The following is a 12,065-nucleotide window of genomic DNA, read 5'->3' on the forward strand; positions in this document are numbered from 1 at the left end:
GAACAGTATGGAGGTTCCTTAAAAAACTACAAATAGAACTACCATATGACCCAGCAATCTCACTACTGGGCATATACCCTGAGAAAACCATAATTCAAAAAGAGTCATGTACCCAAATGTTTATTGCAGCTCTATTTACAATAGCCCAGAGATGGAAACAACCTAAGTGTCCATCATCAGATGAATGGATAAAGAAGATGTGGCACATATATACAATGGAATATTACTCAGCCATAAAAAGAAACGAAATTGAGCTATTTGTAATGAGGTGGATAGATCTAGATTCTGTCATACAGAGTGAAGTAAGTCAGAAAGAGAAAGACAAATACCGTATGCTAACACATATATATGGAATTTAAGAAAAAAAATGTCATGAAGAACCTAGGGGTAAGACAGGAATAAAGACACAGACGTAGTAGAGAATGGACTTGAGGATATGGGGAGGGGGAAGGGTAAGCTGTGACAAAGCGAGAGAGAGGCATGGACATATATACACTACCAAACGTAAGATAGCTAGCTAGTGGGAAGCAGCCACATAGCACAGGGAGATCAGCTTTGTGACTGCCTGGAGGGGTGGGATAGGGAGGGTGGGAGGGAGGGAGACGGAAGACGGAAGAGATATGGGAACATATGTATATGTATAACTTATTCTCTTTGTTATAAAGCAGAAACTAACACACCATTGTAAAGCAATTATACTCCAATTAACATGTAAAAAAAAAGTAAGTAATACGCTTTTTTCAAAGTGGAAAATATTAAAGTTACCTGTAAAAACGGTATTACTGCACACTTGACTCATCTTCTCTTTCAAGATGAGCTTCTGTTCTTTCAGTAGGCACATTGTGGATTAAATGTAAAGATGAACTTCTATAGATGTAGCAGCCGCATTTTGGGTTGAATATTGGGGAATATAAACTAGAAATATCAGTACTAACTTGTTTTATAATGAATTAGAATAATTTTAAAACTTAAAATTCTATTTAATTTCATACAAACCTTTTCAAATTCATATGGCAAACTCCAAATAAACCCGAGAACTTATTTTTTGAATTGTAAATATAAAAGAATTGGGAAGACAGCACAAGAAGAGACCATACACTATGAGAACAGTGACATGCTACAGTGTATAGTGAACAGACCGGGATTCTGATCTTGACTAAGTCATGATCATGGGATATTTCTTTGGATAGGCTAAAATTTTTTTCTTGAAAAATAAGGGGGCTTGAGCTGCTTTAAAACTGTAGGATTTAATAAGTTAGTGATTTAGAATATAATGGTTCAGAACAGATTTAAGTCTGTTAGAACACTTTAATATAAAAAAGGGATCATTGGGACTCATATATAGGAGAACTCATGAAAACAGCACTTGGACATTATCTTCATTTAAGTAGACTTCAAAAATTACTTCAGTTTTTGCTTAGAAAGAAAATTAATTTTTCCCCAAGTAACTGCTAATTCAAAAATCTGAGACATAAATAGGGCCCTGGAGGTATTAACTTTCCTATATTAATAAATATCATATGACAAATATCTAGTATAATATCTAGAACTTAGGAGGTGTCCATTAAATAGAGCTACTGGGGTGGGATGAATTGGGAGATTGGGATTGACATATATACACTACTATGCATAAAACAGATAACTAATGAGAACTGCTATATAGCACAGGGAACTCTACTTAATGCTCTCTGATGACCTAAATGGGAAGGAAATCCAGAAAAGAGGGGATACATATATATGTATGGCTGATTCACTTCGCTGAAGCTAGCACAGCACTGTACAGCAACTACACCCCAATTAAGAAAAAATAGAGCTATCATTCTGTTTGCTTTGGCACAGCACTAATTGAGTCACCATACTTTTGAATCTTTATTCTTTCATCTCCAGTATTATTTCCCCCTCACAGTTTCATGTAATCATTCCTTCTATATGAAAATTAGTAATAAAATGGGGCATGGGCAGGGTTGTAGACTATAGAATCCAGCTAGAAATCTACTTTCAGACTGAAATAGACTCATAATGAAATAGAATGATCTTTAGAGAAGTTTAATCGTGTAATTTCAAGATCTACCAAACAATGCTAACATCTGGACCATATTTTATTCATAAGTATATCATGAGAAATTTAACACTTTAACAAAGATACATATTTTAGGACTATTTTTATATAAACTTAGAATAATAAAAAGCTTTATATATTTCTGAAATTTTATAAAATATAAATAATGAAGAAATAAAAAATTGATAAGCAATCTTATTTTCTAAATGATTTACAGAAATTGCTAACTAACTACAGGAAAGTTATTGATTTTGGAAATGTTGGCCATTAAGATTTTACTAACAAAAATTATTCATAAGGTATGAACAGGCAAAACAAATCACTATATGTGTATTACATGCATAGGGATGCTGCAGTTGCATTATATACTATGTTATATTTTTACTGTTAAATTCACAAGACTAAAGTTATGTCTTTTTAGGCTGCTATTCTTATGCACGAACAATGAAGTCATTGTCAGTATCGTTTACCTGAGTTAGCTGTTGGTCAGGAAACAAACAATGAAGCCAGGCTTTGGGTAGATGGGTTCAGGAACCCTACTGTCCACTCTATTTACTTTCACTTGAGTCTGCTCTTTGAGAAAGGTAGACTTCCAGGCACTGTATATTATATTTGTGTGATGGGTACCATGATGGCCCCCATGACCTAGTGCTTGGACAGAATTTAACATGAGCCACCTTTTTTCCAGGTTACCATGTAGATAGAACAGGGTCAGAGCCAGATTATCTAGTTTCAAATCACACAACAGATTTGTTTTTGAATCCTTACAGCCTTCAGTAAATCTTCTTAAGAGGTAATACAGGATATTGTTGAAGAGGACAAACAGTGGAGTTGGACAAGCTCAGTATAAATCATGGCTCCGACATTTGCTAGCTGTGTAACCAATAGATACTCTACATACTCTTTAACTCTTAGTGTCCTCATCTGTGAAACAGGGAAATAACAGTAAGTAGCTAACTGAGGTTACTGAGTGGATTAAATAAGAAAAAAATATTTATAAATGGTTGCGACAGTGTGCTAGGAAAATTGTAATTGTTAAGTATATTTAAAAAAAAATTGTTACCATCTCAGCTATTTCAGCTGTCAGGCAGCAAAAAACAGTTGATTTTCCACGGTTGGGTCAGATTGTTAAAGTGAGAATGACATCCTGTACACCCTCTGGCCCCATCCTCTCTGATATGACACAAGCAGCAGTTACTTTCAAAGTGTAAGTGAAACTTAGGGACAAAACTTCAGAGCCAATACATTCTGTCAGCCTTCCACATAAGGTCGTTCTTTCACCAGTGATGATCTTGGAGGTTCGAGGCTTAATTCTTATGCCTTCCCTTATTAGGCCACAACATAACTGCCTAAGCTAAAGCAATAAGTGTCTGTAGATTGAGGAAGAACAAGGTGATAATTTTATGAGGTTCAGGATCCTTTAGAGCAAGTATGGGATTGGATGATAGGGAACATAGTGAGGTCCGAACACTCAAGGAGTCCTAGCACATTTGATACTATTAAGCTTTAAGTATTGATAGAAAAAAAGAGAGGTCTTTAGGAGATTTTATGAATTTTTTCCCAATGTTTCATTGACATTTTATGTGTTTTTCAGTAGCATATTTTATGCTAGGTCTTATTACAAAACTAGACACTAATGTAGGGAGATAAACTGTTTTTTTGTTTTGTTTTTTTTTTAAACTGAAAAAACTTTACAATCTAAAATGGCATAGCCTCTATCTGAATGAAGAAAAAATTGAGAAGTAAGCTTGCCTTCTATATACCTTGGGATATACGTTGGAATTAAAAAACTACCAGTTATAAAGTTAGTCAGTCACAGGGATGTAATGTATAGCACAGGGAATACAGGCACAAATACTATAACTTTGTATGGTACGTAATGTATAAAAATACTGAATCACTATGTTGTACACCTGAACCTATTATAATATTGTAAGTCAATTATACTTCAAAAAAATACTGAAAGATTCCAACTGAAAACAATTAAAATTATATATAAAATAGGAGATATAAAAGTAGTTTCTGGAGATGAAAAATAATTATTTATAACTGTATAGCTAACATAAGTTTGAAAAGTTGAATAAAGTTAATGTTTCCCAAAAAATATAACTACAGAAAGTGGCATGACAAAAAAACTTGCTGGTAACATTCTTGCTTTCTTTTTTATGTTACCGAAGAACTATCCTTCCAATAATGTTCTCAATCCTAAGAAATTTATTAAAGTCTTTCAAATAATCACACTCAGATATTCCATGTTTCATATTCTATTCATAACCCAGAAAAAAAAGGAAAGTGAGTCAAAACATTTAACAAAGCAAACATAACCCCAGGATCGAAAATCAAATAGATAAATTATTTGAAAAATTTAATTATGTACAAAGTAACTTTCATGCAAGGTAAAATTCCTAGGTAATTAAATTCTACAAGTTCTTTGATAAATTATACGTAGAAAAGTCCCTTCTAACTTTTTACATTACATGACAGTAAAAGAACCTCTAAAGTACTATTAAGAGAGTATATACTAAAAAGGAAATTGGTTGAAAAAGAAGTATGCAGTAGTGCTCGTAGATAATGAAAGTGATTTAAATGTTACCAAATGATTCACTAAAGTACCACAAATACAAAGAGATAAATAATTGATACTCCATAAATGAAGAGCCCTTTGCCCAAGAATAAACCGCGTTATTCAAAAAATGACCAGAGGTGCTAAAAGTCTGCCAATGTTAATATGACTAAACAGGGTTCAATTTACAACATGCAAACAATATGGATGCTACTTCTAAGAATTTTAGAAATTTACCACATATTAAACTTTATCAGTTGAAAAGATGTAAATCTATTCCAGCTGCCTAGAAATTCATCTAATTTAAGACAATTCAATGAATTGTGGGAGTTTCGGGGGAAATAAGTAATATGTTAACAGTGTAATAAATTTTTGGATTTACATCAAAGATTAAATGTATTCTCTTTTAGTAAAATGGTGTTTCTCAGGCTTGTAAAAATCTTCAGACAGGGCTTCCCTGGTGGCGCAGTGGTTGGGAGTCCGCCTGCCGATGCAGGGGACACAGGTTCGTGCCCCGGTCCGGGAGGATCCCACATGCCGTGGAGCGGCTAGGCCCATGAGCCATGGCCGCTGAGCCTGTGCGTCCGGAGCCTGTGCTCCACAACGGGAGAGGCCGCAACAGTGAGAGGCCCGCGTACCACAAGAAAAAAAAAAAAAATCCTCAGACAAAATTCAAATTTTTATGACTAAAAAACCCTAGTTTATGTCCCTAAAGTTTAATTATATATTTTATCCCCCAGTTTGAAACTCTGAAAATCTTGGACTGAGTAATTAATTTCAAAGTATCACTCATTTTTACTTGGGGGGAAGGAGTGGTAGAAAATTCCCATTTAACCCAAGGGTAGTACAGATTACAGACTACAAGTCAATATTTTAAAGAACCACTTCCTTGAAATCTGGAGTCTGGATAATGTGAGGATAGAAGACAGGTAGGAAAAAATACAAGTAAAACTATAAAGAAAAAAATTTCAAAACTTTGGAGTATAAAACTGTACTATGTATGGCATAAATTGAACCCTGCTTTATTTTAAAATAAAGCAAAAATAAAAATTAATAGAACACTTCACACGGTTAAGTCAGAGGAAGAACTGCAACCCCAGTTTAACTGATTTTTAATAATTATTGCCCCAATGAGTTTAGAAGAAACACAGCCCAGGAGATGATTGTTTAGCATAGGAATAACAAATTAATATATACAAAATGCAATGCATTAGATAATTTTCTGGTATTGAGTTAGCATTGCAAATAGCAAGGATTAGAAACAAAATAGAAATGTCTATTTCCTACCTATATCACTGGCTACCGTCTTGGAAAACTTTCTGCTTTTGATCTTCACTGAAAATAATATTTTGATACAAAATGTCAAAATCTATTCAAAGTAAACTACATGAATTAAATGTAATTAAAAGAAAATACTGTAAAATAAAGATACTATACCCTTTTCTATAAAATTATTCACTTTTTGTTGATCATCTGAATTGTGTGGTGATGAAGAACCTACACAAATGAAGACAATGGAAGGAACAGGCACATAGTCAGTCACAAACGCTGAGTTGTCACAGGGAAAAGTACAAACAAAGTAATCTGGTAACCCTTAAAACAAGTTCCCATACTACTGGCCAGAAGAAAATATCATGTATATAGTTAATAATAATTCTTATAATATTACAGTAAGAACAGCAATCAGTAGTGCATTATCTTTCGTCGACCAATCTCTAGTATGTATAAATATTAAACCTAATGTATAATAATTTTTCCGTAAGGTACAACCATTTGGCAAAATCTTGGTATATATTATAAGTTAGAGAACAGATAAAGAAAAATATAAGGAGTTAAATGTTTCTGAAAGAAAACATATAAATTCTTGATATTAGTTAACCAAATAAGGTTTATCTAGTAGCAGAGTCCTGTATAAGTACTATACTGGTAAAGTTTATTTTAGAGTTAGCTTTCTAGATACAAACTTTAAAATCATATATAAATTCTACTAGTACCATAGAGGTCTTTAAAATACTGAGGATGATACTTATAATTTTAGATATGTTCAAATATTTACTTAAATTTAATGAGGTAAGGAATATTTTATTTCAACTGTGACTTTCAATACATTTATGTAATATTGTTATAATTAAGATTTTAGTCCTTTTTCTTTAAAAAGATGTTCCTAATTTTCATTGTATTTCTTTAATTTCTAACACAAACTTTTTATTATAAAGGGAATCCTAAGTAGTATTCTAGTTGACTTTATTATTAGAGTCAAACTACCTATCTTTATAACACATTTCAAATGATATCTCACCCATTAAAATTTTCACCATCTCTCCAGCTATAAATCACCTCCCTTTCTTTGAATTCCTGTAAAAGTTCACCTGTTACTTCTCTTATGATGTTAATCACTTAACGCCTTATATTTTAAGTCTACATACACCTGACCTTTCCCACTGAACTGAATTGAGAAGCTGGGACCCTATGTGATTGATATTTGCATCTCTTTTGGACTCAGTGGAGTGCTCTTCATGTAGGAATCTCTAAGTAAACATTCGCTGAACGAATAAAGCTTTTCTGCTAGAAGTGACTATCTAGAACATAACTGGAAGTAAATAAAATGGTTTTTCTATGCTGATTTCTTTTTTATCCCAGTGAAACTACTGAGCCTTCATAAATAAGGTCAAAATTTGACCTTCCCCCACAAAATCGTACTTTCTTTCTGTGGCCAGGTGGAAAACATCCTTGAAGTCTCTTCTCAGACCAAGTAAAGCCTGTCAACATTGGCAGGATCCAATTACTTCTAAAACAGTCTTATAAAAATTACTCTTTTAAAACTATGTTATTTTTGCTAAATAGCATTTATAGATCCTCATAAATCCTATATCAAAAAATATCATATAAGTAACACTGAGCTCAGCAACATTTTCAGGAATAGAAATAGGGTACACTCCTTTTTCACATAATTCAGATTTTAAAAAGATAATGGTTATGAAAAGATGTTACATATACTTTAAAATATTATTCATCTCTGATACCACATAACCACATGGATGTACAAATATTTATTAACACTTGTTTTATTTGATATATTTCATATCAGACTAATAGCAAGATAGCATATCTGAACACGAATATAAAATTATAAAAATGCCCGGTATTTCTAACATAAAAATAGGCAACATAAGCCGTAAATGTGAATAAAAGAAGCAGATATATTTTTCCCCGAACTGAAAATGCCTACTACCAGTTGTCATAACTTCTGTGACAGCTCATGAAAAAGTTCCAAAAATGATTTTAGCATTTCCTACTTGAATATATTTTAAAATTTAGATTAAATAAACACAGAAAATACATACAGCTTTTGTTTTTTTCTAGGGTACACAGAAACTCCTGAGGGCACCATCTCATGGTATGTGGCCTTGGGTTTTCTTCAATTTGAAATGTATATATCCATATACATACATACATACATACATACACACACATAAATTTTGGATGCAGCACTAAAATATATCCCAACATTAGAGAAGTGCTCAGTGAAGCAATCTGAGTTCTTTGAAATAAAGATCAAATGAAGATGGCAGAAATAATTTTCTATGTTAATTCAGGATGGCAGAATTAATTTTCTATTTCAGAGAGATTGTTGGTTTATTTAAAGATAAATGGAAAGGGAAAACTATATTCATAACTTGGATTTTCTCAGGATGATTTTTTTTTTTTTTTTCAGTATGTGGGCCTCTCACTGCCGTGGCCTATCCCGTTGCAGAGCACAGGCTCCGGACGCGCAGGCTCAGCGGCCATGGCTCAGGGGCCCAGCCGTTCCGCGGCATGTGGGATCTTCCCGGACCGGGACACGAACCCGTGTCCCCTGCATCGGCAGGCGGACTCTCAACCACTGCACCACCAGGGAAGCCCTCTCAGGATGATTTTTGAATAGAGCTTTGATATTAGTTGGCTAAACTGTTCAGATCACAAATCTTGATTACGGGCTTTAAAAGCTTTTCAGAAGAGTTTCTCTTCAATTATACGTATTATTTCAAATGAACGTATTGGTTTTGATAAAGGGCATACGGCTACTTTTCATTTTTATAATAGAGGTCCTCTTCTTAGTATTTATTAGGAATTCAGTTGAACTCCCAACCCACTTTTTATACATTTCTTCTCTCATAAACACAAATGTTGTTTTCTAGCAACTATTTCCAGAGCTTTATTTTAGTTTCTATGGTAGTTCTTAGTACTTATGCATGACTGACATCCATCTCCTGGTATATGAAACATGTTTTAGGTACAACTATTGTCTACCAAAGTGCGGTCTGTTTTTTGTAAAAGCAGTCTTTTCTGATATGCATGAATGAATATAACTCTTCAGATAACTCTTCGCTCTTTCAGAGCATAATCAAAGACTAAACTAAATCAACTAAGAGGTTATATCTAAAGATGGGAATTTGTGATTTATCAATGATTTCTGAGGTCACAATTTTTACTTTGCATTTCAAACTCACCTAAAAGGATGCCTGGTGTCATACGTATTTCTGCACGTTAAAACTATATTTTCTTTTCATGTGAACCAAAGAGCACAGTATATTTGAAAATGTTGAATGATGTCTGAGTTTCTCTGGTACAAGAGATAACCTGGAGGGTTTTTACCAGTATACATTTTTTATATTTATCTATTGAATAATTATAATGAAGTGTACTTACATATTTATCTACAATTACCTCTCGTTGGGTTATCCCAAATTGCTAGAAATATACACCTATTGAAAGTCTGACTTAGGGTGAAAAGGAATATTAATTTATTTGGGCTGAATCTTGTTAAAACACATTTGATAGTCATTTAATATATTGAAAGACAAAAAAAAAAAAATATATTGAAAGACAATATATCACATGTCCAAGTTATCAAATGTGGCCTATAGTCTTAACATATTGACAAGTGCATTCATATGGCCTTTAGGGAAGGTGAGAACATCAGAACAGTACTGTATATGGTTGGAGGAAGAACAGTAATAATTAAGAGATATTATAATTCTAAATCATATTCAGAAATAACTCTAGTCCTGTGAGATGGGAAGTACGTATTGCTCCACATTACTTGTTCAATGTTATTCTACCAATGTTCAGCCTTAATATTAGGTGCTAATGATATGAGTGATTCCTGTATTCCATATGTTTTATTGGTGTAATGAGTGTACTTAAATATGAAATTTGAATACTAAGAAAACCAGAAGGCGCATATATTTTAAGAAAAGAAATGATTAACTTGAGCAATATCAGGAAAATGCAATTTTAAAAAGAAAACCTCACAAAAGTTCTATTGGTCCTAGATCTAACGGAATGGTAAACTGAAATATGAGGGAGTAAAGTAAAATGCACCTCTCAATTTTTCCTATTCTTAAAATTATTTCTGATGTAGAACTACCTATGCAAGGATCAAAATCTGTCTAAGAACAGTGTTACTTTCTGTTAAGAACAATCTTTCCAGTAGAAAGCTGATGAAAATTCCCAGCCAGAATGATTTAATAAATACGTCAGTTAAAATTATGAAGTTAACCTTATTAAATTTTAGCAAAGTTTCAATCCACTAAAAAAAATAGTGAATTCAGGATCCTCTTAGTTGTATGGGGACTCAAAAAGTAATGTTACTCTGAAATATTAATACATACATAGGGTACATAAGACTAATATACGGAGAAGAAAGGACAAATGCTTTAATACAGCTATAAAATTATATCTCATATTACTTTGATCAAAATCAAATGTAACTAGTCTACAATTATTCTAACTGTCCACAGTCACCATTAGATAAGTGTTAAAAATCTTTCACAACATTTAGGTGAACATTATTCATGGATTAGAGCACTACTCTACCAGATGGCTCCAGGCATGCTGACAGCAAAGACAAAAACTGTAGATGACGAAACCTTCGATCCAATGGTAAGAAGTAAAATACATTCTCCCAAAAAAGTGTAAGTATTAGAAGCTAAGTAAAGTTACACGACTCTTAACAGGTAATAGCTGTAGATTTTTATCTAATGCATTTCTTTTCACTTAATGAGAATGCAAAGAATAGTTATGATTTTAAGAATAAATATGTGACACAGAAGTTCCCTGTAGGTGTGTTTTAAACGCTTATCTGTACAAATGTGACAAGCTGTATTTTTTGTAGAATTATAATTATTAATAAAATAAAAAGCAAATTACCAGAAGTTGGAGATTTGCAGCGATCTTCTGGGGCTACAGTCCCTTCACTAATATCGCACAGACCTGCTAAAAAACAAAACCAAAACCAAATCACACCACAAGTTTATGTAAGTGCAGTTTTACCTCCTATTTACAGTATGTATTTAATGACAGTCCATTAAAAAAAAAAAACCCAGCAGGTTAGCAGACTACGCTGGCATTGATACTATGCTCATTAGTTTTGAGATCAGAATATAGGAGTATTCTGATATTAAAACACCTCAAACTAACACAGCAGTCATCAGTTAAACAAATAAGAAACAATTTCCGAAAGAGATAATTTGCTATTTTTCAGGGACATTAGATATAACACAGGATTTTGTTTAAAGTCGGCAATTTGAGGGCATATGACGTACATACTTCTTATTGGATTTCACTTGAAGGAGAATAAATAGTTGGTAATAAATTTGGTGACTTTTACATCATAAGGACTCTCAACTCAAACCTCAAAGTGGTTTCCCCTAAGTATATCTCAAGTACCTCCCTTAAATATCACTGAATAATAATTAAGAAAATATTGTGTGCTTCCAAGTTTGCAATATTTAAAATACAAGCATACCTTGTTTTACGGCACTTTTCACTTTGCTTGTATTGCATTTTTTTTACAAATTGAAGGCTGTGACAACCCGGCACTGAGAAAGCGTACAAGCACCATTGTTTTCAACAGCGTTTGCTCACTTCGTGTCTCTATGTCACATCTCAGTAATTCTCATAATAATAATAAAAAAGTCTGAAATATTACATTTGTTACGGTGATCTGTGATCAGTGATCTTTGATGTTACTATTTTAATTGTTTTGGGGCACCATGAACCACGCTCATGTAAGACAGCAAACTCAGTTGATAAATGTGTGTGTTCTGACTGCTCCACTGACCCGCCCTTCCCCCATTCCTCTCCCTCTCCTAAGGCCTCCCTATTCCCTGAGACACAATATTGAAAGTAGATCAGTTGATAACCCTACAGTGACCTCTAAGTGTTCAAGTGAAAGGAAGAGTCAGTCAGTCGCTCCCCTTTCTCTTGAAATCCAAAATGAGAAATAATTAAGCTTGGTGAGGAAGGCATGTCAAAAGCCCAGACAGGCTCAAAGATAGGCCTCTTGAGCCAAATAGTTAGCCAAGTTGTGACTGCAAAGGAAACGTTCTTGAAGGAAGTTAGACGTGCTACGCCAGTGAACACATGCATGATAAAGTGAAACAGCCTTAATGTTGATAT

At 33.5% G+C, this 12,065-nt stretch overlaps 1 protein-coding gene across 3 annotated transcripts in view; it reads right to left on the reverse strand.

The window, feature by feature from the left end:
* Positions 1-12,065, reverse strand: part of STXBP5 (syntaxin binding protein 5) — a 165,153-nt gene that overhangs the window by 42,299 nt on the left and 110,789 nt on the right. The window contains exons 19-21 of one of the 3 annotated variants that reach the window (XM_065889248.1): positions 10,815-10,880; positions 6,060-6,119; positions 5,910-5,957 (exon numbers count right to left, since the gene is read on the reverse strand). In XM_065889248.1, coding sequence (XP_065745320.1) covers positions 5,910-5,957; positions 6,060-6,119; positions 10,815-10,880 — 174 coding nt within the window. The remainder of the gene's footprint in view (positions 1-5,909; positions 5,958-6,059; positions 6,120-10,814; positions 10,881-12,065) is intronic. The other 2 variants (XM_065889249.1, XM_065889250.1) reach the window with 2 other exon arrangements.

This window comes from Phocoena phocoena, chromosome 12 (assembly GCF_963924675.1).
Source record: "Phocoena phocoena chromosome 12, mPhoPho1.1, whole genome shotgun sequence".
NCBI classification, from domain to species: Eukaryota; Metazoa; Chordata; class Mammalia; order Artiodactyla; family Phocoenidae; genus Phocoena; species Phocoena phocoena.